At 36.8% G+C, this 27,561-nt stretch overlaps 3 protein-coding genes and 1 long non-coding RNA gene across 6 annotated transcripts; all 4 read right to left on the bottom strand.

Moving 5' to 3' along the window:
* Nucleotides 1–2,692: 2,692 nt before the first annotated feature.
* On the bottom strand, nt 2,693–4,021 carry LOC126592875 (uncharacterized). Its single transcript, XR_007612817.1, has 2 exons — nt 3,766–4,021; nt 2,693–3,030 (listed from the first exon to the last, which is right to left on the bottom strand). It is a non-coding gene; the product is annotated as an uncharacterized LOC126592875 (long non-coding RNA).
* An 8,352-nt stretch (nt 4,022–12,373) lies between these two features.
* Nucleotides 12,374–14,320, bottom strand: LOC126592864 (protein HASTY 1-like). The gene is made up of 6 exons (XM_050258660.1): nt 14,235–14,320; nt 13,875–14,115; nt 13,703–13,765; nt 13,340–13,603; nt 12,577–12,676; nt 12,374–12,463 (listed from the first exon to the last, which is right to left on the bottom strand). The coding sequence occupies exons 1-5, from the start codon at nt 14,312–14,314 to the stop codon at nt 12,638–12,640; spliced, it is 687 nt and encodes a 228-aa protein (XP_050114617.1). The 5' UTR covers nt 14,315–14,320; the 3' UTR covers nt 12,374–12,463; nt 12,577–12,637.
* Nucleotides 14,321–17,685: 3,365 nt separating this feature from the next.
* On the bottom strand, nt 17,686–22,554 carry LOC126592856 (probable serine/threonine-protein kinase At1g54610). 3 transcript variants are annotated; one of them, XM_050258643.1, is made up of 8 exons: nt 22,363–22,554; nt 21,501–21,936; nt 20,852–21,136; nt 20,422–20,739; nt 19,967–20,194; nt 19,396–19,496; nt 18,698–18,815; nt 17,686–18,381 (listed from the first exon to the last, which is right to left on the bottom strand). In XM_050258643.1, the coding sequence occupies exons 2-8, from the start codon at nt 21,870–21,872 to the stop codon at nt 18,040–18,042; spliced, it is 1,764 nt and encodes a 587-aa protein (XP_050114600.1). In that variant the 5' UTR covers nt 21,873–21,936; nt 22,363–22,554; the 3' UTR covers nt 17,686–18,039. The 3 variants fall into 3 exon arrangements, with proteins under 3 accessions (XP_050114600.1, XP_050114603.1, XP_050114602.1); XM_050258646.1 differs by having other exon boundaries at nt 17,686–18,378; nt 22,363–22,553; XM_050258645.1 differs by lacking the exon at nt 22,363–22,554 and having other exon boundaries at nt 21,501–22,292.
* Nucleotides 22,555–23,260: 706 nt separating this feature from the next.
* LOC126592859 (probable nucleolar protein 5-2) lies at nt 23,261–27,092 on the bottom strand. Its single transcript, XM_050258650.1, has 9 exons — nt 26,983–27,092; nt 26,557–26,657; nt 26,327–26,368; nt 25,935–26,114; nt 25,654–25,818; nt 24,888–25,088; nt 24,124–24,621; nt 23,918–24,052; nt 23,261–23,842 (listed from the first exon to the last, which is right to left on the bottom strand). The coding sequence occupies exons 2-9, from the start codon at nt 26,632–26,634 to the stop codon at nt 23,483–23,485; spliced, it is 1,659 nt and encodes a 552-aa protein (XP_050114607.1). The 5' UTR covers nt 26,635–26,657; nt 26,983–27,092; the 3' UTR covers nt 23,261–23,482.
* Between the last annotated feature and the right edge of the window lie 469 nt (nt 27,093–27,561).

Below are 27,561 nucleotides of genomic sequence, written 5' to 3' on the forward strand. Positions count from 1 at the left end.
TTCTAGTGAGAACATATCTGAAGCACTTCTTGGGGCATTAGTAGCATAAGCTCTAACAAAACCAATATCTATTTTTCCAATTCTGGTTAAGTGAAAACAATGTCTGAAGTACTTTTTGAAGCATTAGTTGTCACATCCCAGCCCCGGGTCCACCACATCCCGAACCCGTTCCATCACCGTATCACGATATTATCCGCTTTGGACCCCGACTACACCCTCACGGTTTTGTTTCTGGAAACTCACACAATAATTTCCCAGTAGGCCTAAGAGGGGTGGATTGTAACATCCCAAATCGCCTAGGGGAATGAACCTTAAATGTATATTCCCATCCCTACCTAACACGAGGCCTTTTGGGAGTTCACTGGCTTCGGGTTCCGTAGGAACTTCGAGGTTAAGTGAGAAGGAGGCCAGAGCACTCCCATAATGGGTGACCCACTAGGAAGTTGTTCGTGAGTTCCCAAAAATAAAACCGTAAGGGAATAGTAAGCCCAAAGCTGACAATATCGTGCTACAGTGGTAGAGCGAGCTCGAGATGTGGTGAACCCGGGCCGGGATGTGACAAATTGGTATCAAAGCCAATCCCTGACCTGAAGTATGCCAACGAAGACGTTGGGTCCCTAAGGGGGGTGGATTGTAACATCCCACATCACCCAGGGGAGTGATCCTTAAATGTATATTCTCATCCTTACCTAGCACGAGGCCTTTTGGGAGTTCATGGACTTCGGGTTCTGTAGGAACTCCGAAGTCAAGCGAGAAGGAGGCCAGAGCACTCCCAAGATGGGTGACCCACTGGGAAGTTGCTCGTGAGTTTCTAAAAACAAAACCATGAGGGAATGGTAAGCTCAAAGCAGACAATATCGTGCTACGGTGGTAGAGCGGGCTCGGGATGTGACAAATTTAAGGTGGATTGTAAGATCCCACATCGCCCATGGGAGTGATCCTTATATGTATATTCCTATCCCTACCTAGTTCGAGGCATTTTGGGAGCTCACTGGCTTCGGGTTGCATCGAAACTCCGAAGTTAAACGAGTAGCGCGCGAGAGCAATCCCATGATGGGTGACCCACTGGAAAGTTTTTGTGTGAGTTCCCATAAACAAAACCGTGAGGACGTAGTCGAGACTCAAAGCGGACAATATCGTGCTTGGTCGGGATGTGACATCAGTAGCACCAATTACGACAATACCAATATCTGCTTTTTTAAACTGAATATTGATTATTTCTTAAATTGAATAATGTTATTATTGCTATTTTTTTAAATTGAACAAAGTTTTCCAACTTTTATTAGCTAAAACTAGCATTAGTAGATTCAAAAGTACGAAACTCTGCAAACAAATCAAATTTACATATAAATAGTTATATTTTGTTTAACATCGTCCAAAGAATTGCAAAAAAATATGGTGACCAACATGATCTAACATCAAATAATTCCACAACTTGGTAAGGAAATAGAATTCCCTATTAGTCAAGGAAGATCGTAGTTATACAGTTTAAGATAATTTTCTTCCATCAACAGAAGAAGTACAACTAATAATACCAAGGCATGCAGTTTCGTGACAAATTTCTGAAGATACCTTCGAAGCATGGCTTCCTTATCTACGAAAAACTATCTTACTCTTTCGGTATCCCAATTAGGAAGGAGAATACCTCAATGATAGTAAGCCCACCATTAAAACCTACATGTGGTACACCAAAGCGTAAGTCGAAGAAAAATGCCCTCAAGTATCATTTGCCGTCCAAGCCCACCAGCTCCAGCTTTCGGCTGCCAGAGTCTTCACCTTCATCATTAATTTCTTCGAAGGAAAACTAATGAAAATGACTTAAAAACTTTGAGTTTTAACGATAAGGACAAAATAAAAGGTAAAATGAATAATACCATAATTGACTTTTTAGTGCAAAAATGTGGTTTTTCGTTAAAATAAACAGTACCGGAAGCTTTTTGTTAAAGTTCCATTTAATTCGATTGGAGAAATTCAATAACAAAATAAAGAAATCGTGAATTGAAATCAGGAACGAAATAAAAAATATGCAAATCTTTCAAACGAGAGACCGAAACGAGAAGAGCGTGTACTATTTGACAGGAGAAACTGAGCTTAGAGGCTCGATACTGAGCCACTTTCCCATGCTTATCGGATTTGATGATTCAATTGATTTGTGAACCGGTGGAATTCGAATTGAAAATGAGAGAGAGAGAGAGAGAGAGAGAGAGAGAGAGAGAGAGAGAGAGAGATTGCAAAAATGGAAGAAGTGAAATTGAATCGGAAATAAAAGCAATAACAGAGAAAAGATTTTTATTCTGACGAGAACACAAATGGTACATTACGTATTTTGATAGAAGTTGTGAGAAATTTTATTTTTTAAGTTATTAACTTTTTAGCACACATATTTCACTATTTGTATAGTAACACATGCTGTATCACTCCGTGTACCGGTCACACTGAAAAATCTCTCGAAAAGATGAAAGATCGAGAAAGGGAGAGAGACATTAAACGGGGAAGGGAATGCCGTTAAGGGCAAAATTGAAAATTCATTGTTTGGGCCATTTTGATTGGACTAATTTAATGTTGAGTTTTGTCATAATTATTAAATAAAGTTACTAAATGATTTTGAATAACATTCAAAGTTTTCAAGTCATTTTCATTAATTTTCGTTATAATTATCTCTACCCAAAAGTGTAAGTAAGAAACATAGAGATTTGCAAACTGATTAAATTACACACCGAATTTGAGTAGATATCAAAGGGCAAACATTGATAGGCCAGTTGCAACACTGCGGTTTGTAACATGCTCTAACATATCTCGCTGGTTTATTAAATGATATTACACATAGTCACACTCAAACAGAAAACATTACAGACACGACATTGTGATCAACAAGCCTGGAACGTCACCATTGTTCAATAGCCGGCATTATCAGGTCCCTAAGGTTCTCACCCACTGCAAGATTCGCACCCACAGCACCCACAGCAAGGTTCGCACCCACAGCACCCACAGCAGTTCTCAAACAAGCCCCAGCAGGTCAAAATATTAGACCTGCAGCGGTAACACCAAGATGATAAGAACTTAGAAAAAAACTTGAAAACAATAATAATATAGGCACACGGACATAAAACCACTCTTATCCTAATTTTGCGTCGGACATAATTTTACTCGTAAATAAGAGCATGTTTGCTACTTTTTTTGAAACTAACTTTTTCAACTCAAAAAAGATTTTCAAGTTTTAAGCCTTAAAAATTTGTTTGGTGAGACTATTTTTAAAAACTGAATTCAAGACTAATTCACAAATATAGTCTATATTATCTAAAAACACATAAAGTGAGTTCTTAAACCTAAACTCACTCATTTCTTTTCTTTTCATCCTCTCCTTTCACTCCAAATTTCTCTCTTTTCTTCTTTCTCTCTCCCCCTTCTCTTTTATTTACCTCTTTCGTCTCCTTTGCAATCCGCTCACTTCATTCTCTTGGTTCTTTCTCTCACTCATCTTTCTCTCTATCTCCTATGATCCTCACTTCTTTTTCTTTCCTCCAATCATCTCTTACTTTCTTTCCTCCTCTCTCTTCTTTTCTTCTCGACCCCCTCTTTTTGGATCTCTTTGTCCAGTTTAAGTTGTAAGATTTAAAAATTTTAAACAGCATACCAAACAAATTTTTGAATCTTAAAAAAAATTGTTTTCAAGAAAAATTCTTTAAGAAATGTTTTGAAAAATTATAAATTTTTTTAAATAGAATACCAAACAAGCCCAACGATTTCTGAATTTTGCCAACTCACCACCATGTCATCGCTGCGCCACAGCATGATAGCGCTGCGACACAGAGTTCACATAAGCAACAAATGCCGCCCAGCCCTTTTCCTCCTTCCCGCCGTCCATCTGTTTTTGTCATTCCTTTCTGATGATGTGATCTCTCTCTTGATCAAAGAAGCACTGTGGTGGATATATATTCTACAGCTTCCTTTGATGAAATGCTGTTGAGATTGTACCAGCTATATATAGAGGAGCCAACCGGTCCTGACCCAAGCTTTCAAGATCAAGTCCCTAAGGTTTATTGAGTTTTCATCGAGAATTTATTCTTAAGGACAAATTTACCCTTAGAATTAACTGGAAAATGTATTCGTGCTTTACTACAGGTGCTAAATGTATTATACAAGACATGCATGAATAATTTCCACACAAAATAACCAAAAAGGTGGTCGGAACGGAATCACATCCTCAAGAAGCATTACCCAGCTGCAGAAGCCATGACAAGAAACGCTTCAACTAGAAGAGTGTTGACCACGAATTAAAGAACCTTCTGTTTTCATATACGCCATGCAGTTTCCCTCTTAGAGAACCTTGGAATATTTACAATTAACACCTTCAATTTGGGGAGCATTTAAAAATATCATTTCATTGTTACCAGTAATTTGTCAAGTGACGTAACCCTCGTAAATCACAATGACGTACATTATTCTTCTAGGAAGCAAGACCACAAACAAATGAATGATGTGGATAGGACAGATATGCCCATCTGTCAATTCCTGCAATGGTTACGTGCTGTCGCCAACATAGAAGGAGGATTCTCTCCCCTCCTAATCTCTCTCATCTTCCTCCCCCTCCTATTTGAACAATTACGGTTAAACAATATGCAAGAGGAGGGAAGGGAAGAGGATGAGAATAGGAGGGGAGAGAATTATACTCCGCCAACATATGCTATTCAAAATATAAGAGTTGTGCATAACATCACTCAATTTCAAAATTTCATCTGACCTTCTGTATCAACTCTTGGATTGTTTAGATAAAGCTCGAGTTGACAAGCTAGTGCTTACATATATAAATAACCGACACCTCATTTGATGAACAAAACTTGACGAAGAAGTTTGGCGTTTATAAAATTGGAGAAAAGAATAATAATCAAGATGAAGATATACATAATAGAGACAATTTCTCTCACCAATCCACCATCCAACAAATTGAAAAATGAACAAACAAACAAACAAACAAAAACAAAACGATATCTCGTAAATATTGGGAAAGAAAAAGAAGGGAATTGGGATTATAAAATTAAAAAAAAAATTGTATTTACCCCTGCATTTCTAATGAAACAATTACACTATGCTAGAAGAAGCTGGGGCAGATAAAACTCACTCCGGCACCAAATCCAAACTCCGAAACTCAGGATTGTAAAGAGGCAACCAACATTTCGTGATTACGTTCCCGAACCTCGGGAGTTCGTAATTACGTTCCCATCGTATGAACTCGCGTTCAAGCCGCACTTCTCTTTCCTCTAACACGAGCATCGTGATGGTTCTCTCTATGGTTTCCTGTACAGGATTTTGAAGTTTCTCGCCCATCGTGTCCAGTATGTTTCTTCCGTCTTGGACCACCGGCAGAAGCAGGGTCGACCAACGGACCTGACCAAGCTTGTAGTGACTCTTTAGGGTAACTGAATGAGGTTGTGCTGAATCAAATAACTAATTTTGCTATTAGAGCAATGCTTTCCTTTTTCAAATTTTAAACCAAAGTCATACTATAATATAGGGAGGCAGATTGTCTGCCATCATGTTTGGGTGCCTTTCTCATCTCCTTCTATTTTATGCTGTCACGATTAAACTACGTTAATATTTTATATTAATTTTTTATAGAAATAATAAGACAAAAAACAATAAGAATATAAAATGTTAACGTGGCTTAACCGTGACCTCACAAATAGGAGAGGATGAGAAAGGCACCCAAACAGGAGGGCAGACAATCTGCCTCATAATGTAGATCACTTACAGTTAACAATTACATTAATAACTACTAATGTAAGAAATGACAGACTACCAACTCAAGATAGCATATCCCTTACTCAAATAACTGGATTTGGATCCCCTCCTGAGCAAATGGTGGGGATCCTCATGACCATACAACACGGGCCTTTGGATTTGATCCAACGGCTACAAAACGGAGGTCCTTCTAAAAGTTATAATAATTGTAATCGTTTGATCAAAATCCAATGACCCGTATTGTGTGGTCATGAAGATCCCCACCATTTGCTCAGGAGGGGATCCAATTCCCAAATAACTTTCCCTCTAGCTTTGCAGTGGAGCCTTGTTTATGGAGTCTATGTTATGTTCGTACAAAAAATAAATTTACCATTTAAGGTCTACAACTTCCAATGACAAATGTGACAATAGCTTTCACTTCTCCCTTATATGTCATGGTCAACTCCACAAATCTCTTTGATATGGTTCCAAGGTTCCTTAGCCTCCCACTTATTTCTGGAATTGAATACTAACTATTTCTAAAACTGGACAAAGGTACTAGCACTATTTTGTAAATTAAACAATTACTATTTTTAAAACTGAACACAGGTACCATAACTATTTCTGAAATAGTGTGCATTTTTTTTGCTGTATTTCTATCAATAATGTTTATTTTATTCACGTTCAGAAATAGTGTGGATTTTTTTTGTTCACTTTAAAAAATAATGTGGATTATTGAGTTATTTTGGTTAAATTTAAAAAATAGTGTGTAATTTTGCTGTAGTTTAAAAAATAGTAGGAGTTATTTTGGTTTAGTTCCAGAAATAGTGTGAGTTATTTTGGTTCAGTTTCATAAATAATGTGGGTTATTTTAGTGTAGTTTCATAAATAGTTTGAATTATTTTGGTTTAGTTTCAGAAATAATGTGAGTTATTTTTGTTCAGTTTCAGAAATAGTATGTAATTTTACTGTAGTTCTATAAATAGTGTGAGTTCTTTTGGTTCAGTTTCATAAATAATTTGAATAATTTTGGTTTAATTTCAGAAATAGTGTGAGTTATTTTGGTTCAGTTTCAGAAATAGTGTGTAATTTTGTTGTAGTTCTAGAAATAGTGTGAGTTCTTTTGGTTTAGTTTCATAAATAATAGGTTATTTTGTTGTAGATCTAGAAATAATGTTTATTTTGTTCACTTTAAAAAATAGTGTTCGGTATTTTGCTGTAGTTTAAAAAAATAGTGTTTATTTTGTTTCATTCCAGAAATAGTGTGTTATTTTGGTTCAGTTTTCAGAAATAGTATGGGTCATCTTGCTGTAATTTTAAAAATAATGTGAGTTATTTTACTTCAATTTTAAAAATAATGTTTGTTATTTTGCTGAAGTTTCAAAAACATTGTTTATTTTGTTTCTTTCCAGAAATAATGGTGGTTATTTTGCTGTAATCTAGAAATAGTATGAGTTATTTTGAAACTGTAGACATCGAAATTTCAGTAAATAAATGTTGACCGATAAATCAAAGTGTCAACGCTCATGTATTACATAAATTTTACACGTAGCGTGTGTCTTAACGAAAATTGAAATGAGTTGGAAAAGTCATCAAATAGGACACGTGTCAACACCTGGCAGAAACGACTTATTTCATCTGGGATATTATATTCAAAATTAGGCCTTGGAAAATTCTATAAATACAAGTCCATTTCATTCATTTGGAGGGGGGGACCAAAATCATTAGGCAAAATTCTTAAAGCTCTGAAGCTCTAAAACTCCGAAGCTCTCAAGCATCCAGGTTCCCGAAGAATCAAGAAAGCTCTCTTCGCTCTTCGTTCTTCGTTCATCGTTCATCCTAAGATCAAGCCCCAACGGCCCTTTGGATCAACAATCATCCACCAATTCAAGATCAAGCCCCGACGGCCCTTGAAGAGAGTGTTCTTCGTTCATCGTTCTTCCAACATCAAGCCCCGACGCCCCTTGGATCAAATCCACCTTCAAGATCAAGCCCAAAAGCCCTTGAAGATTCGTTCATCACTGTTCTTCAAGATCAAGCCCAAAAGCCCTTGAAGATCCGCTCATCACCGTTATTCAAGATCAAGCCTCAACAGCCCTTGAAGAAACACTCATCCTCAAGATCAAGCCCCAACGGCTCCTTGAAGATTCGCTCAAATCCACCTTCAAAGATCAAGCCCACGACCATTTGAAGAAACTTCCAACAGTTCATCCAAGATCAAGCCTCGACGGCCCTTGGATCAACGAAACATCCACAAATCAACACCTTACGGAGATCGAATCAGAGGATCACAATAGAGAGAGATTGTAACCCAAACTCCTCAAATACAAATATTTGTTTGTGCACGTTGTTCTTGTCTCTTTCGTTTCAGGAATTTTTCGTGTTCACAGAAACTGTTTTAGAAATTGTGTGGGTTATTTTACTATTATTCCAAAAACAGTTTCGTTCATTTCCAAAAATAGTGTGGGTTATTTTGGTTTAGTTTCAGAAATGGTGTGAATTATTTTACTGTAGTTCTAGTGAGAACATATCTGAAGCACTTCTTGGGGCATTAGTAGCATAAGCTCTGACAAAACCAATATGTATTTTTTTCGAATTCTGGTTCAGTGAAAACAATGTCTGAAACACATTTTGGAGCATCAATAGAACCAGTTACGACAATACCAATATCTGCTTTTTTAAATTAAACATTGACTATTTATTAAATTGAATAATGTTATTATCGCTATTTTTTTAAAACTGAACAAAGTTTTCCAACTTTTATGAGCTAAAACTAGCATTAGGCAAACAAATCAAATTTACATATAAATAGTTATATTTTGTTTAACATCGTCCAAAGTATTGCCAAAAAATATGGTGACCAACATGATCTAACATCAAATAATTCCACAACTTGGTAAGGAAACAGAATTCCCTATTAGTCAAGGAAGATCGTAGTTATACAGTTTAAGATAATTTCCTTCCATCCATAGAAGAAGTACAACTAATAATACCAAAGCATTATATACCAAAAATGCATTTGATATCAAGCATGCAGTTTCGTGACAAATTTCTGAAGATACCTTCGGAACATGGCTTCGTTATCTACGTAAAACTATCTTACTCTTTCAATATCCCAATTAGGAAGGAGAATACCACAAAGATACTCATTATGTCCTCCAGTTATCTTCTCACGGAAGAATTCCTCAATGATAGTAAGCCCACCTTTAAAACCTACATGTGGTACACCAAAGCGTAAGTCGAAGAAAAATGCCCTCAAGTGTCATTTGCCGTCCAAGCCCACCAGCTCCAGCTTTCGGCTGCCGGAGTCTTCACCTTCATCATTAATTTCTTCAAAGGAAAACTATGAAAATGGCTTGAAAACTTTGATTTTTAACGATAAGGACAAAATAAAAGGTAAAATGAATAGTAACTGAAATGACTTTTTAGTGTAAAAATATGGTTTTTCGTTAAAATGAGCAGTACTGAGAGCTTTTCGTTAAAGCTCCCTTTAATTCAATTGGAGAAATTCAATAACAAAATAAAGAAACCGTGAATTGAAATCAAGAACGAAATAAAAAATATGCAAATCTTTCAAACAAGAGACCGAAACGAGAAGAGAGTGTACTATTTGCAGGAGAAACTGAGCTTAGAGGCTCGATACTGAGCCGATTTCCCGTGCTTATCGGATTCGATGATTCAATTGATTTGTGAACCGGTGGAATTCGAATTGAAAATGAAAAGGAGATTGGGGAGAGAGAGAGAGAGAGAGAGAGAGAGAGAGAGAGAGAGAGAGAGAGAGAGAGAGAGAGATTGCAAAAATGGAAGAAGTGAAATTGAATCGGAAATAAAAGCAATAACAGAGAAAAGATTTTCATTGTGACGAGAACACATGGTACATTACGTGTTTTGATAGAAGTTGTGAGAAATTTTATTTTTTAAGTTATTAACTTTTTAGCACACATATCTCACTATTTGTATAGTGACACATGATGTATCATCTCGTGTACCGATTACACTGAAAAATCTCTCGAAAAGATGAAAAATCGAGAAAGGGAGAGAGACATTAAACGGGGAAGGGCATGCCGTAAGGGCAAAATTGAAAATTCATTATTTGGATCATTTTGATTGGACTAATTTAATGTTGAGCTTTGTCATAATTATTAAATAAAGTTACTATATGATTTTTGAATAACATTCAAAGTTTTCAAGTCATTTTCATTAGTTTTCGTTATAATTATCTCTGCCCACCCAGCAGTGTATGGCAATTATCTCTGCCCAAAAGTGTAAGTAAGAAACATAGAGATTTCCAAACTGATTAAATTACACACCGAATTTGAGTAGATATCAAAGGGCAAACACTGATAGGCCAGTTGCAACACTGCGGTTTGTAACATGCTCTAACATATCTCGCTGGTTTATTTAATGATATTACACATAGTCACACTCAAACAGAAAACATTACAGACACGACATTGTGATCAACAAGCCTGGAACGTCACCATTGTTCAATAGCCGGCATTATCAGGTCCCTAAGGTTCTCACCCACTACAAGATTCGCACCCACAGCACCCACAGCAAGGTTCGCACCCACAGCACCCACAGCAGTTCTCAAACAAGCCCCAGCAGGTCAAAATATTAGACCTGCAGCGGTAACACCAAGATGATAAGAACTTAGAAAAAAACTTGAAAACAATAATAATATAGGCACACTGACATAAAACCACTCTTATCCTAATTTTGCGTCGGACATAATTTTACTCGTAAATAAGAGCATGTTTGCTACTTTTTTTTAATCTAACTTTTTCAACTCAAAAAAGATTTTAAGCCTTAAAAACTTGTTTGGTGAGACTATTTTTAAAAACTGAATTCAAGACTAATTCACAAATATAGTCTATTATCTAAAAACACATAAAGTGAGTTCTTAAACCTAAACTCACTCATTTCTTTTCTTTTCATCCTCTCCTTTCACTCCAAATTTCTCTCTTTTCCTCTTTCTCTCTCCCCCTTCTCTTTTTTTTACCTCTTTCGTCTCCTCTGCAATTCGCTCACTTCATTCTCTTGGTTCTTTCTCTCACTCCTCTTCCTCTCTATCTCCTTTGATCCTCACTTCTTTTTCTTTCCTCCAATCATCTCTTACTTTCTTTCATCCTCTCTCCTCTCTTTTTTCTCGAAACCCTCTTTTTGGATCTCTTTGTCCAGTTTAAATTGTAAGATTTAAAAAATTTAAACCGCATACCAAACAAATTTTTAAGTCTTAAAAAAAATTGTTTTCAAGAAAATTTCTTTAAGAAATGTTTTGAAAAATTATAAAAAATTTCAAATAGAATACCAAACAAACCCAATGATTTCTGAATTTTGCCAACTCACCACCATGTCATTGCTGCGACACAGAGTTCACATAAGCAACAAATGCCGCACAGCCGTCTATCTGTTTTTGTCATTCCGTTCTGATGATGTGGTCTCTCTCTCTCTCTCTTGATCAAAGAAGCACTGTGGTGGATATATATTCTACAGCTTCCTTTGATGAAATGCTGTTGAGATTGTACCAGCTATATATAGAGGAGCCAACCGGTCCTGACCCAAGCTTTCAAGATCAGGTCCCTAAGGTTTATTGAGTTTTCATCGAGAATTTATTCTTAAGGACAAATTTACCCTTAGAATTAATTGGAAAATATGCTCGTGCTTTACTACAGGTGCTAAATGTATCATACAAGACATGCATGAATAATTTTCACACAAAATAACAAAAAAGATGGTCGGAACGGAATCACATCCTCAAGAAGCATTGCCCAGCTGCAGAAGCCATGACAAGAAACGCTTCACCTAGAAGAGTGTTGACCACGAATTAAAGAACCTTCTCTTTTCATATACGCCATGCAGTTTTCCTCATAGAGAACCTTGGAATATTTACAATTAACACCTTCAATCTGGGGAGCATTTAAAAATATCATTTCATTGTTACCAGTAATTTGTCAAGTGACGTAACCCTCGTAAATCACAATGACCTACATTATTCTTCTGGGAAGCAAGACCACAAACAAATAAATGATGTGGACAGGTCAGATATACCAATCTGTCAATTCTTGCAAAGGTTAGGTGCTGTCGCCTAGGAGGAGGATTCTCTCTCCCCTTCTCTTCCTTCCTATTTGAACGGTTACGGTTAAGCAATATGCTAGAGGATGGGGACCTGACTTCTCTGCCCTCCCACTTCCCATACACTCCCATCTCTTACTATTTGTATGGTTACGGTTAAGCCACGTCAACATTTTATATTACTATTGTTTTTTGTCTTATTATCTCTATATAAAAATTAATATAAAATGTTGACATGGCTTAACCGTGATCGCACAAAATAGGAGGGGATGAGAGTGTATGGGAAATAGGAGGGCAGAGAAGCCGGGTGCAGAGGAGGGGAGGGAAGGGGATGGGAATAGGAGGGGAGAGAATTATACTCCACCAACATATGCTATTCAAAACATAAGAGATTCTACAGCTGTAATTTCTAATAAAAACTACACTCAGTGGTTTAATTTAATTCCATATGAAACGAACCTTCAAGTTCAGAAACAAGTCATGTTAAGAAACTCAAAATACAAAAATTCTAATGCTCATATAAAGAAATGTTTCAAAATAAACCTTCAAATATTATGCATGGTTCAAGTTGAGCTTCAGAATGACCCCCAGCAATTTCATTTGATCCATCGAAAATAGTGCTTACAACGTTTTCTAAAGCCGACTGCATGTTTTCCATCACAACTACGTCCTGGAATTGCACAGAGGATGGAGATTTATAAGAATCATCAATGCAAGCAATACTGGAATGCTGGAAACTCAAAAGATAGCAAATTGAACTCTGAAAAGTGCTTGTGACCAAACCTGAGCAGGCATTGGAGAAAGCAATAGGCTTTTGATGATTGTATCAATTCTTTCAGAAACTTTAGATCCAGCTATAAGAGGCTTGTATAAAGCGACCAACCTGATCAGTTCTAACGGCATTAAGATCATTCATCAGGGAAAGAAAACTTTTGAAAAACGCAGGCCAAGGAAGGGCAGGTGAACTATTCTCAAAACTTCTAGTGTAAACCAGAACAAAGAGAAACTTCTATAAGATGCAAGATAGCATAAGATGCCTGACAGCATAAATGGTCAACATGAAAAGAAATGAGCTAGACTTCAAGGTTACTTTAATGGATCCTCTACTCTGAATCGCAATTACTAACAAAGTCAAGGAATGTACCCATCCATCCATGTCTCTGTACATGGATTTAATTAGTTAAATCCATGAGGGAAGTAGGAGGTTTTTGTTTTTGGTTTTTTATTTTATTTTATTTTATTTATTTTTATTTATTTTTTATAAATATTTGAGGTATTTTAACATCACCTATAAATGAGTTTTCAATAAAAACAGTAAAATTTGGACCTATGAAATTATATTATCGCCCATCATTTTTTTGTGTGATAGAAGACTTAATAGTCTTTTTACCCTCTTTTGGTTGATAAAGAGGATTTCATTAATTAATAGAGATAATCCTATTCCACAGAAACTATACATGTCATACAAAATTTTATACTAACTGAACTGAAGAAGCATGAGCTAATATACGGAAACAAAAATATCCAAGTTCTAAGAACTACTAACCAACTTTGAACGATACTGGCCAAAAGTCCCCTTGTCCTCAACGTCATCACTCCATAATTCCAAATGCCCTAAAGAAAATGCTATTCCGTGAATTACTTTTTCTCTCTTGAGCATGTGTTGGAAAGATACATCCAGAATCGCACTACATATATCATCATTCAAAAAAATTAAGATTTTTCTCTTTTCAATATCGACTGGATCAGAACCATCTCCAGCTGAGTGAGCAACAGCCTTTGGCTTTGACATCAAGTCTCTCATTAGTGCCTAAACATGCGTGGAAGACGATTCAACGTGGTATGCAGCGTATGACATAGTCTCAATTATCCGTACATTACAACAATAATTGGGAAATTATCTTCATACCAGCGAAAAGGTGAGAGATTGAAGATGAAGAGCTGCCTTAAAATGTTGGAAAAACCCCAGCATCTGAGAAAAAAGAATAAAATGAGTCATTCTATTTCAATAACTAATCACTTGTTGACAGAACGAAATGAACAAGCAGAAAAGAGTTGTAATACCCTGATGCTCTAGTTACCTGTTGTAAATAAAGAGGTAGCACGGCGCTATCACCAGCAATACAATGCAAGTTTGTGGAACCCAAAGACAACATACTTTCACATATGTATTCCGCAAACTCAATATCGCTTTCATCAATAACCCTAGTACTGGGGCTAGATCTGTACAAAAAATCTTTGGAGACATTCATCAGTATTTGAAAGATGTTACTCATTGCAGAATCAAATTCAGGAGCATAGGTATCATCAATAGGTCTCTTCCTGCATGTCATAAATCAGGATAATACAACTGTTACGGAAATGTTTTAAGAAGGGGAAAAAACATATTTTATAACTATCTATTATATTGAAAAAGCAATTGAAAATACTATATTTCATACCTTTGGGAAACAAGTTTGAAAAACTCACAAGCATGGAGACGAAAATCAGGTGAAGAAAGTAAGAAACCACACCTGTGCATGCAGACAGAGAGAGACTGAGGAGTAAGAAGGAGACACTTGCCAACAGCTTCAAATCAAAATCCACAAAAACATATGCATTAACAGCATTTAAAGTAGCTGCTACTGTTGCTGCATGTTGTTTTGCAGGGTCGAATTGTTGTTATCCTGCTTCACTCAACGCAGCTCCGAAGTGCCTCTCTAGTAACTGCACATTTTAATTCATTAGGACAAATCCATTGTATGCAACTTCTTTTAAAATTTAAGAAGCAAGACATACAGTGTATTATAAAGGCAAAATTTCAGGTAAAGGGTCAGCCCACGCAGCAATAGCCTTCTCCGATCTCCTGTATTAACAGTTAAGAATCAGGGTAAGGCCACATGCAGCAATCTAAATCTAGAGAACAAGCATTGCATGCACGCACACACACACACACACACACACACTCCACTCAATTCACAGGCAAGAGGAAAAGAGTACACAAGACACAATTCTGGTTAAACCTTCCAAATCTTCATTGTGAACAGTAATATCCACCTTAGCGTCATGGAGACTAACTCAGCCTAATATTAAAAAGGAGTAGGTGATTACCAAAACCATGTTTTAAATGAAATACAGAGTGAACAAGGAGGAAAAATATTTACTTGAATAGGACCCTTGTAGGATAATGAAACGAGAGTTGGAAACAGTTCTTGCCATAGATTTAGTTCTTCCCTTCTAACCATCTGTAACAGATTAAAACAAGTGAGTGTTACAATGGAAAACTAACCCTTGACGGTTTAAATAGAGTCAAGAGAAATGCTGTGTAAACCTCGGCAACAAGGGCAGCTGTCTGACTTTTTAAAGCCCACTCCTCACCAGGACTTGCAATATCAGATCAACAGTGATATTTGCAAAGTTTCTACGCTCTGTAGAGCATAGTTCTTCCCACCGCAATCGCACCAAATGCTGCTAGAAAATATGCATATTCTTGTCGCGCTACTCATGCCGCAGAACTTTACATGGTTATATAATTAGATGGTAAAATTTTCAGATAAATTCTATTCGACTGCTAAATGGGGGCAGGGAGACAGAAAACCTATTTCGAAAATTCTTGTAACCACATTTTACATGACTCAGGATTTCGGCAATTTTAACAGAAATTTGAGATTTATCAGGAAGTTGCTTTTACATCTCTGGTTGTAAAGCTTCAACCTTTTCTTTTCTGGACAATTTCTTCCCTATGAACACTATGCATGTACATGAACCCTGCCCTTATTCCTTTATTATGATCCCAATAAGGCGCAAAGAACAAAACTTAAGTATGCTATCAAGTTCAAAATAATTTACATTACCGGGGCAGTTGGATGTTAAAGGAAACCATATCCTCAAATCAACCAATTACCATCTCCATCAGACCAATTAGACCACTTAAATAGTAAAATAAATACCATACAACCTCATTACATTATTGAAGAAAATAAAAGAACATTTGACGCAGTTAGTTCCTAATAAACCTTGCATTTTCAAATTTGATCTCCTGACAATGGCCTTTGGATCAAACCAAAATATTAAAATAGCTACAAATCAAATAGAAATATGTATAAAGAACACTCCTTGAGATAGCATACCTGTAACATTTTAAATGCATGCAACCGAATTTCGGAAGACCAATCCTTCTTCACTAAAAGAAACGCAGTGTTTGCCAAAATACGCACATCTCCGTTTTTTATTTGCAGAAATTAAACAGAATGATTGATCAACAATGGAAAACGAAATAGCTGCTTAAACCAAGTAACTGATTGCACAACATTGTAGCCTTTCAACACTCCAACAGTGGGAGCGAGACACTACATTTGATTCGTTTATTTTTCCTTTTTGGGTTTGGGGTTTCTTAGGACGTGTCATCTAAGAAGAAAAAATAAAACGTCTTTGTTGGAAAGATAATTAGCCAGATTTCATACCATAATTGTCCATAAATTATACCATTTCTCTCTTTTTCTTTCAGTACCATTTCTCTCTTTTTCTTTCAGCCTTTTTCAATTAAAAAAGGCTTATTATATTAACACCTCACAAATTGTTGAATAAACCTCACATACTTAATACACTCCACATTTATTTTTTCAATGAAAAATTATCTTAATACACCCCACATACTTTTCCATAATAACCTTACACCTCACATTCTCAATATACAACTCACATATTCTACATGCACTCCATATTTTCTATACATCCCACATTTCTCAAATCTTATAAAGCTTTTAATTTGGACAAAAAATGCAAACTGAAATTTTGACAAAAGATGCCGTCTCGGATTTAAAGCATATGTGGGTTGCTTTCAATTCCACCATTAAAACCCATATCGTTTGTTTTTAATATTTGGTGGTAATTTTAGGTGTTTAATTCTTTATGTAATCCCTATGATTCCTAAAAAATGAATATGAACATAGAAGCTTGAATAACGTAGCAAAAGCAAGATTAAATAATTATCGATGTCGTCAAAATTACTAAAACAATAAAAAATATGAAGTCTTACCTCATATGAAGCTTCCGAAACATCGATTTCATGTTTCATTCGTCAAAATTAATTTTTCCCAATCAACATGTTTGTTGTTTCATTGATTAGGGTTTTGTTCAACAATGGAGGGTTGGAGGGATTTTGATAGTTGAAAAAGACAAATAATACGTTAAAAGTGATTTGGGGTGTATTTATAATTTTTTTTTATAAACCTAATAAGGTCAAAATTGTCATTGCATAGTAGGGTTAATAAATAATTTAATATTAAATTTTAATATGAGGTGCATTCAACATTTTATGAGATGCTAATATAAAAATCCAAAAATTATTATTTAGGGTCAACATTCTTTTTAAATTTTTAGGGCAAAGAATTTGTTCTTTCTTTATTTCTATATTGCCTTTCTGTGGTTGCCTTAATGGAGGGGTGATTTCTGCAATTTCTACCTACCTTTTTTACTTTTTACACACTTGTTATTTTTTTATATTTGATGTTTTTTTAATTTATTTGACCTGTCGGTCAAAATTGAAAAGGTTGAGTGAAGAATAAAAAAAATTATGCATAACATCACTCAATTTCAAAATTTCATCTAACCTTCTGAACCAACTCTTGAATTGGTTAGATAAAGCTCGAGTTGACAAGCAAGTGCTTACATAAATAAATAAAGGAAAACTAATGAAAAGAGTTTGAAAACTTTGAGTTTTAACGATAAGAACAAAATAAAAAGTAAAGTGAATAGTACCAAGATTGACTTTTTAGTGTAAAAATGTGATTTTTTGTTAAAGTGAACAGTACCGGAAGTTTTTCGTTAAAGTTCCCAATAAATAACCGACACCTCATTTGATGAACAAAACTTGACAAAGAAGTTTGACGTATATAAAATTGGAGAAAAAAATAATAATCAAGATGAAGATATACATAATAGAGACAATTTCTCTCACCAATCCACCATCCAACAAATTGAAAAATGAACAAACAAACAAAACAAAAACAAAACGATATCTCGTAAATATTGGGAAAGAAAAAGAAGGGAATTGGGATTATAAAATTAAAAAAAAAAATTGTATTTACCCCTGCATTTCTAATGAAACAATTACACTATGCTAGAAGAAGCTGGGGCAGATAAACTCACTCCGGCACCAAATCCAAACTCCGAAACTCAGGATTGTAAAGAGGCATCCAACATTTCGTGATTACGTTCCCGAACCTCGGGAGTTCGTAATTCCGTTCCCATCGTATGAACTCGCGTTCAAGCCACACTTCTCTTTCCTCTAACACGAGCATCGTGATGTCTCTCTCTATGGTTTCCTGTAAAGGATTTTGAAGTTTCTCGCCCATCGTGTCCAGTATGTTTCTTCCGTCTTGGACCACCGGCAGAAGCAGGGTCGACCAACGGACCTGACCAAGCTTGTAGTGACTCTTTAGGGTAACTGAATGAGGTTGTGCTGAAAGGAACGTCGGGAGGAACAAGGGAGGGATCAAAATGATGTGAAGATCCCAAAGGGTAGCCAACTGCCCCATCCTGGTGCGGTGGAGGAAACTTTTCGCTTTTGCTCTTTGCATTTGCATGCGTAATTAGGCGCCTTCTCTGCTTCAGAAGAAAACTGACTTGTTAACGTACTTATAAATCGAGACCTGAATCAAATAACTAATGCCAAAGTCGGGCAAATGGTCATTTCATGTGTATGCATATGGACGTCAAGTGCACTAAATCGCAACTCATTTACGTCTGGAAAACCACACAGGTTAATCTCATTCACATCCCAGCAGTATTCTTAGATAAAGTGATATGTAATCTAGAAGCATATGCATGTGATTGGCTAGCGAAAAGAAGGATGTTTACGTAAATGGAACTATCAAAGTTAAAGATGACACAATAATTGATAGAGGCAACTTATTAGACATACATCAATATTGGACTGAAGCTCGGCATTGGCTTCTGGAGCTGGCATACCCCTAGGACCCCGTTCCCGTGTGCGTGTTTTCTTTGGACCATCAGCCTGGGCTCTCCCAGCAGCTCGCAGTCTGCACAACCACCAACACTATGCTTGTCAGACATCACCCATTATTAGAGATAAGAGCGTTTATGAAATTAATTTCGCTTATGGTGGTTGAGTATCCAAACATAGCACTATTTCAGAAATATGTCATCAGGACAAAAATATACCAAAAACAAGTCCTTTGCCAAAATAATATACTAACAAGAACAGCATTATCAAATTAACTACAAACATTTCGAGGTAGCAGGAATGCATGTTTGCACTCGAGTGCTAATGCAACAGAGAAAGAAAGAGTGCAAGAGAGCGAGAGAGATCCCAGGGAAATTTTACATACACAGCAACGAAAACCAGAAAATGAATAACTTTAGACAAAAGAGGTGTTGTATTGACATATTTACAATTTTGTCCAAAGCTCCATATAATAAACAGATAAACTAATAAAAACCTTACGGAGTATGCATACGATCACACAACTTTATTATACTCGTATCCTCAAAGGTCAAGGGCCCAAGGCTCTAACAACATGCATGATTTATTCTAAAAAAGCAGTTCATTAACAGCAAGATATCAGAAGTTGATGGAACAAAAAGTCAACAAGACTATACCTACGAGCTTCGTCGTCCCGGCGTTTGGCGTCAATTTCTTTGGTTGGGGGATACTTTGGGAGGCTAGAAGGTTCACAAGCATAAGGCTCTGATAGAAAAAACTGCAAATGAGGAAAGAAAGAGAAAAACAGAGGATGTAAGACATTTATCGAAAGGAATTATAAGAACTGCAGATATCCATCAACTAGTACACACAAGATTGTCATCGATGCAGTCATGGATTGACATATGGACCCAATTAGCATAACTATAGTCTAAACACTGAAGTGATGGTTAGGGCCCACACTATGAGATATCACTTGCACACCAATTCTAGACAGGCAAGTAGGCGACAGTCTGATTAGTCTCATTAACCATTCCACACTCCAAAGTCCGAAAATAAAATAAAGGGAAGGGATGCAGAAAGTAAACCATCAGTTTGTTGAATCTAAAATTTGACAGGTCAACTGTCAAGAAACCAAGTTTTGTCCTGATTGATTATGTTGGTAGAGAGAAGTAGAATACATAGAAAGTAGCCATACAGTATCAAGATCTTGAAATTAGAAAACAAGGTCATAGTGTAAGAACTCACCCCACTGCTCAATGCAGCTGTGGCTGTCTGACGTTCTGCTGGATCGATTGCAAGAAGAGTTTCAATAAGGGGCAATGATGATGGGGGAAAATCTTTGAATGTCTCTCTTATGCATCTTCTGTAAGGCTCCCGAGGCCTAAATAGAGTTGCATTAGGCAACTTTGCTTTCCTCCAGTATTCATCTGAAGGTGAACCACATAGTTTGTATATCTTATGTAGTTGCTCCACCTACGCGAGCAGTAAAAATGTGAGATTTATACAGTTGCGAGAAACCCAAAGACGTCCTCATATATGTTATCATCTCAGCATTTTAAATTAAAAAACAATGAAAAGGGGATGGAAAAGGTTGAAACCTCAAACATATACTTTAACCAACAGAAACTCAATCTTATGAAAGTAACTAGAAAGATGTGCGCGTTGACCATTCCGGCTCAAAATGAGAGTCAACAAGTTACCTCAGTACGACCAGGCATGATAGGCTTCCCAGCTAGTAACTCTGCTAAAATGCAACCTGCACTCCAGAGGTCCACACCCACACCGTAATCAGTAGCCCCAAGAAGAAGCTCGGGAGGTCGATACCATAGAGTAACCACCCGACTAGTCATGGGATGCTTGTGATTTGGATCAAAAAAAGAAGCCAATCCAAAGTCGGCAATTTTAAGAACTCCTCCATTGTCAATCAAAAGATTTGATCCTTTAATGTCACGGTGAAGCACACCACGGTTGTGACAGTGCTCAAGTCCAGATAGTAGTTGATGCATGTAACATTTTACCTGAACCGTGAGATGCATCAAATTTCGAAACATTGGAGAATTTACCATAAACCATGTACATGTTTAAATAAGTAGTCAAAGGATTTCAAGGTTTAGGGAAATACTGACTAACCTGAGATTCTGTGAATTTAATTTCTGGGCTTGCGGCAAGTCCAGCTAGATCATGCTCCATGTATTCAAACACCAGGTACAAACTACATGACATCCTCGATGTAACCAGACCCTCCAACTTTACAACATTGGTATGATCCAGTCTCCGCAAAATAAGAATTTCTCTAGCCATAAATCTCACACTCTCAGGTTCCAAATTGTCAAATCTAACTTTCTTTAGGGCAACAATTTTCCCTGTCAACATATCTTTGGCCTTGTACACATTACTATATGTTCCGGACCCAATCTAACATTAGGGAAAAGAAAATGAAGGGGATCAATATTATGCACAAAAAGAGTACATAAACTAAGAACATAACATTACGGTAAAAATATACACGAAAAAAGACTTGACCCAAAATTATGTGATAGGCATTGTTCAATTAATTGCAAAATTGTTTATAGCCACCTAATTTGTGATAGGCGTTCCCAATAGGAAAATTATGAAGAAGGCATCTCAAATGATCTGGCTTATCACATTTTCCCTTCAGTTCATAACAACGACCATAATTATGCTAAATTCGGCAAAACCATCTTTGTCACATCATTTAAGGAAAGGAAGCAAGAATCACAACATCAACCTCTCCATCAAAAGAAGAATGAAAACTTACCTTATCAATTTTCTCAAAAGTGTCTGCTTTCCGTGGAGTCCACCCATTGATCGCCTCCCCACACGCCTCAGTGAGCCAGGGTGGCCAGCCTGCTGCCACCTGGGCGCCACGCGATTGCTTTGGTACACTACCTGACCTGGGGTTTGGCTTCGATCGCCTTCTCTCCCCCCTCGGAGGTTTCTCACCTCCATGTCCATTTTCCTCCTTCTTGCCCTCACCCCCACCAACATGAACCTCGGCGTTTTCACTATCTACCTTCTGCACCACAACATCATCCACCTTCCTAGCAGATTCTACACTCAAATCTCTCCTCTGCCCCTTTGGCTCAGAATCGACTCCCGAAGACCCTTCTCTGCTAAACACACAGCCCATTCTTGAATCTAAGCTTCATCTCAACATGGTCAATGAAAAAGCCTCTTCCTTTACAATTTAATCACTACAAAATCAACCAATTTGCCAGCACACATGGTCAAATTAAAAACTACCCACCAAAAATCTACAACATAAACACCCAACAACCACAAAACAACTACCAAATATCAAATCTTTCCACTAAAACACATACGATTAACATAACCCAGTAATCGAATAACCATAAAAACAAAAAAAAACCAACAAAAGGGCAGCTAAAATTCACAATTTTGGAACTGGGTTTCTTCAAGATACACTAATAACTCAAAAAATATTGATCTGGGTATTGAGAGAGCAAGTAAAAGAAAGAGATTCTCCTGAGAAAGTGACAGACTTGTCCTAAAGAAAGAAAGTGAGATTGGAAAAAAGGAAGTGGTGTATATATATTAATGTATGTATGTATATATATATTGAGAGAGAGAGAGAGAGAGAGAGAGTTAAAAAAACTTACTGTGAATTGAGTTGAATCTGTGATTGGTAAGACTGGTTAAGGTGAGGTTTTGTTTTGGAATGGAGTACGGCGTCCTTTCTGGGTGGCTCGGACAAGAGGACGAATAAAAGGAGCAGCAGCAGCAGATCTCACTATTTTTCGTTCAAGTCAAAGCCGACAACCCCCTTTTCTAATCTTCTATCCCCCTCTCTCTCTCTCTCCAAACAAATAAAGCAAGGAATCGATTTATATTACTAAATTTCTGGGCAAATAGATTATTGTTATTGTTATTTTATATTTATATGTTTTGCGTGTAGAGTTTATTTAATTTATTTAAAAAAAAAAAAAAAAACTGATTAAATTGAGTACAAATTTCGTAAAAGAAAACATAAGGGGTCTAATTTTTGTTTTAAAAACACAATCTTATCTTTTTCGAATTTTGATGTTTAACTTAATTGATTAGTTATTTTACAAAGTCTTTAAAGTTAGCTCAAACCACGAGAAAATACATAGGAATTAAGTTAAAACGTCGAACGTTTTCAATGTTTCAAAAAATGTTTACTTTTCTTAAGATCTATTAAGTTCTTTGAGATTGATTACTCTCCCAAACAATTTTGAAGTAGATTTCACAATTTGAAAATTTTCATTTTGTACTTATTTTCATATGAGCAAGGTCAACATATTAATTTGCATTTTACGCGTATTTAGAAGGACCCTTTTCAAAAACCAACGGTACATCTGGACTCTGGACTCTGCCAATTGCAAAGTATCCCAAGTTTTCTAAAAGGCGACGTAATTTGAGTAAATTACACTTTGCACCCTCAAATCCGAAAAAAAGTCTAAAAGAAAAAAGACTTCTTATACAAATGCAAAGTGAATAAAAAGTTGAGACTTCATGTTTTACAGCCGGAAGAACAAATCAAAATTGCAAATTGACATTGCAACAATTCTCATTGACCAACTACATGCAACATTTTTGTCCATAAGAAATTAGAGGTTACAGAACTGCAGAAGCAGCTTCAAATGACCACAGATAAATAAAAACAACATACCCAGATTTTACATATAGAAAAGTTGTCACTGATTGCCTAAAAGTTGAACAAAATTTGCCGAGTCGTTCGCTACAATTTTCCCAAACTCATCAATCCTTGCTCTTCTTCTTCTTCTTTTTCTCTTTCTTCTCGCTTGGCACCTCCGTTTCTTCTTCCTCAGCATGCTTTCTTTTCCTCTTCTTCTCTCCCGCATCTTTATTTTCAACCACAGCAACTAATTCAGCATCCTCAGCCGAATGCTTCTTCTTCTTCTTCTTTTCCTTCTTTGCAGGCTCCTCAACTTCTGGTTCCACATTGGCATTTCCGTCAGGCATGTCCTCGTCATCAGCCTTCTTCTTCTTTTTCTTCTTCTCTTTCTTATCTTCAGTAACAGGAACCTCGGCAGTTGGTTTCTCAGTATTAGAAGGTGTTGTTTTCCCAAGAACTGCATCTGCAGCAGGATTATATGCCTACAACGAACAAAAAAGGGTTCATAATAATCAACTGACAAACTGAAATAAACATCCACAAGAAAAATATCAGACCTTGGCAGCAGTTATCAATCCTGCGGCTCCCTTCTTGCGATCCTTGTCATAGACTTCAATCTTTGGTTTGCCTTTAGCCGACCCAGCAAAGTGACCCAATTCTCTGCCTTCAAGATTCCTTAACCGTGCTTCAAGCTGTGCATATGTTTCTCTATAAGCTGGAGCGCTCAAAATGTTAAAAGGAAATAATGAGAAGCAAGAGATACCTTCTGATAATTTTCCACTCCCATTGAGTTATCTTGACTGTCTCCAAGAGCATCAACTCGAATTGCCAATGCAGCTTTACTAGCAAGTGACCGAGAAATTTTACCCTTCAGCTTTGGCGCTGCTTTACCAATCAAGGATGCATGGTAGATAAGTCCATATTTTGGTGTTGCGTGCTTAGTCTTCAGTGCTCTGAAAAGGGCCTTTTCAGCTCCAAGAATCTGAACTGTGCTCCCAGGCTGCTTTGCAAGGTTCAACAAGCTACCACCATGGGAAATGAGGCGAGCACCGACGAGCTCTCCAACAAGAGCAGTCAAATTTGGTGCAATGGTGTTCATCCTATTTTTCAAATAGTCATATAGCTGAGCTCTGTACTCAGAGAGAGAAAGGACTTGGTCACAGAGTTCTTTGATGTTCATCAAATCAAGTTCACTAACTTCTGTTCCCATGGATATCATTGCCGCATCCTTCAATTCAGTTTCAACCTCCTCTGGCAATATCTGTTATGTTTGGACCAAGAACAATGAGATCCATTATCAGCATCACCATTCGTTGCCTTATATCAGATATAATAAGATTACTACCGTTAAATATGTTATTATAATGGATATAATGGGTTTACTACCAAGAAATAGTATGATGATAAAAGAAGGCACCCTTTAGGCATAATGAGTACTCATCTATAGTAACTGGATCAAAAAGAATATTCAATCATATATATAAGGTCCATATAATGGATGGAAGCACATAAATCACCAAATCTTACCTCGGAGAAATCAAGCTTTGCAGCATTAGAACGGTAGCCCATCAGCTTCACTACCTTGGCATAAAGGATGTTGTCCTGTACAATCTTAGCAAGCTCTGGAAAATGCCAGCCATACCATTCTCGAACCCTCATTGCATATGTATTTAACTCTTTATCAAGATCATCAAGCAAACCAATGGCTTGAATCACCATTGTATCAACCTGAAACAGTAACTTATATTAGGGCCACTGTACATTGATGAACCACAATATAGAGTCCTGAAACATATAATCACAGCTAGCAAACTGATTGTACTTAAAGTCAGCTTGGAGCCCAGAAACATTCATTTACTGTATAGAAAACTGACAGAATGTCATTTCGAGTAACTTAACTCTCATTTTACTGAGTTCAGTATCAGTCCTTTACACCAAGTAAGAAAAACCAACAAACTGATCATATGTTTTCTTGCTGTTCTATGACAAGTATGCAGAAGAGTAAAAACAACACTGCAGGAAACAAAGAGAAGCAGAACTAAATGCATTTTCGGCCTTTTCTTTTTTCTAGTAGAAAACGAAAGCAGGTAATGGAAATAGAGCCACATAAATTACAACACATTGGTGGTACATATTTGAATGACCAAATAATCCTTTCCTCCCAAGGAAAGAATACATTAGGCTGAAAGAACTTTAATTATGTAATATAATGGTGTATTACAACAAAACAATGCACCACCCAACACCGATACCTCCTTTCTGAAGAGAAAAAAATGTAATCATAGCCACACACCTTATCAGCACTGAACTTGAGCTTGAATCGAGATAAGCTGTGAGATAAACCCAAGCTCATTGGCGCCAAATCTTGAACTTGTAGACCGGCTATGAGCTCAGTCAACTGAGCTCTTACACCTCTCATCAATTCCATCACAGCATTGTTGTGAACACAGTCTATTTTCTGCAAGAAATTAAATGCTCGACTTAAATAATATGAAGCATCAAAGCATCATATTACTACAGACCCAAGATCTCACAAAAAATTCCAACTTTCATCAAAACAGAACAGTAGCATACCAGTTTTTCCTTAATTATATTTCCAAGCTTAGAATCGGAAACAGCCAGCGTCTCACCACTGCAGTGCGCTTTCAAAAATTTGCGCAGACCTTTGCTGGGTTTACTGTCAATCAGCAGGGTTGCCGCTTCCAAAGCTTCTGATGTATTCTCAAACTTGGAGAAAGCTTTCAGTTTCACAACCTAAACCATCACCATATACAGATTAAACATATAACAAACAAAATGCTCAAATCAAGCAGATAAATGAGAAAAATCATTTTAAACAACTAAGAAAACCAATCTGGAAGTAAAAAATGCACGGTGCCAATATCATGTGTAACAGCAATCAACAAGGATGTGATTTCGGTATAAATTAAAATGCATATACATATTAGATACAGACTGATAGATACCTGTCTAGCTTTATCTGCACTTGAAAAATCCTTCCATAAGTCCTGCAATACCAATTAATACGGGAAATGCAATCAGACCCAACACTAAAAATAAATAACAGAAGCACCGATGTAAACCCGAACTCAAAAATTAGATTTTTTTTTTTTTTTTTTTTTTACATTTTGCTTCATTCTTCTCAAAAACAAGACAGATAACACATGCATAAACACACATTTACGCCCGCAATTACCTCAACTTTGGAGAGCTTCCCTTCATCCAACACTTTAAATAAGGCAAAACCCGCCGGAGTTTCGAACAGCACGAGCATTTTTCCGACTCCTCAAAACACACCTACACCGAAATATAAAAAAACCAGAATCATCCGTCAGATCAATCACTTCTTATAATCTCACACCAACTCCAATAGCAGTGAAAAGAAAAACCCACAAAAATTTCCTACCAATACACCCAAAAATCCAAACAACCCCAAAATCTTATGCAAAACCCACATCACTGATAAATTTTCAAACTTCAAAATCCATACTTTTCACAAGAACAAACCAAGCACACACCAATATCTACATGCATATATGTGTTTGTTGTGCGTGTGTAGATAGAGGGAGAAAGGGAGAGAGAGGGAGAGAGAGAGAGAGAGAGTAAAATCTTAAAGTCATACCTTTTCCTGTGTTGAGCTGCGTCGGAGAGAGGAAGAAGGGGAGGGACGAAGCAGAGAAGTGAGGGTCTAGGGTTTTAAAGGAGACGACTTGTGTAGAGAAAAAAGTTGTATATTTATACAGTGGTTTCTATAGGTTAACTGACAAAGATGCGCGAGGTGTTTGTGAGAGACACCTGTCGCCGACGGGGGTACTTTAGGGGTTTCAGGTATCTTCTGTGGGCATATTTGTCCAAATAGTCGAAGTACTTCGTTACGTGGCAAGCATACAAGCCGGGTGCAGAACTGTTTGGTGTAGTTACATAACACTTGATACATTAGGGTTTTTTGGGGGTTTTACACCTGTGCTCAGTCTCTTGTAGATGTAGGGTTGAAATTGGATTGAAAATTCTGGGCCGGCCTTTGAAAGGAGAAATTCTAATTTCTGAAGGCTGTCGAGTTTATCGTTATTGTAGCATTCCAAATGCCACAAAGTCATGTGTGCATATAACCTTGGATTAGTGGTCCTTTATGTTACAATAGCGATAAATTCGTTCCACGTAAGTCTTTATTGTTTTTCAGTTTCACCACACATATGTTGTG

This window comes from Malus sylvestris, chromosome 12 (genome assembly GCF_916048215.2).
Source record: "Malus sylvestris chromosome 12, drMalSylv7.2, whole genome shotgun sequence".
Lineage (NCBI taxonomy): Eukaryota > Viridiplantae > Streptophyta > Magnoliopsida > Rosales > Rosaceae > Malus > Malus sylvestris.

Excerpts from the sequence above, each read along its gene's own strand:
- LOC126592864 (XM_050258660.1), bottom strand. The coding sequence starts at position 14,314 with ATGCACAGGTGTGGTTTCTTACTTTCTTCACCTGATTTTCGTCTCCAT. Across the intron at positions 13,766-13,874 it reads TACCTCTTTATTTACAACAG|ATGCTGGGGTTTTTCCAACA; the intron begins GTAACTAGAGCA and ends CTTTTTTCTCAG. Across the intron at positions 12,677-13,339 it reads GCCAGTATCGTTCAAAGTTG|GTTGGTCGCTTTATACAAGC; the intron begins GTTAGTAGTTCT and ends AGAACTGATCAG.
- LOC126592856 (XM_050258643.1), bottom strand. The coding sequence starts at position 21,872 with ATGGGCTGTGTGTTTAGCAGAGAAGGGTCTTCGGGAGTCGATTCTGAG. Across the intron at positions 20,195-20,421 it reads TCATGCCTGGTCGTACTGAG|GTGGAGCAACTACATAAGAT; the intron begins GTAACTTGTTGA and ends CTGCTCGCGTAG. Across the intron at positions 18,816-19,395 it reads CGGGACGACGAAGCTCGTAG|ACTGCGAGCTGCTGGGAGAG; the intron begins GTATAGTCTTGT and ends GTGGTTGTGCAG.
- LOC126592859 (XM_050258650.1), bottom strand. The coding sequence starts at position 26,634 with ATGCTCGTGCTGTTCGAAACTCCGGCGGGTTTTGCCTTATTTAAAGTG. Across the intron at positions 26,369-26,556 it reads GGAAGCTCTCCAAAGTTGAG|GACTTATGGAAGGATTTTTC; the intron begins GTAATTGCGGGC and ends TTGGTATTGCAG. Across the intron at positions 24,622-24,887 it reads CAAAGCTTGATTTCTCCGAG|ATATTGCCAGAGGAGGTTGA; the intron begins GTAAGATTTGGT and ends CAAACATAACAG.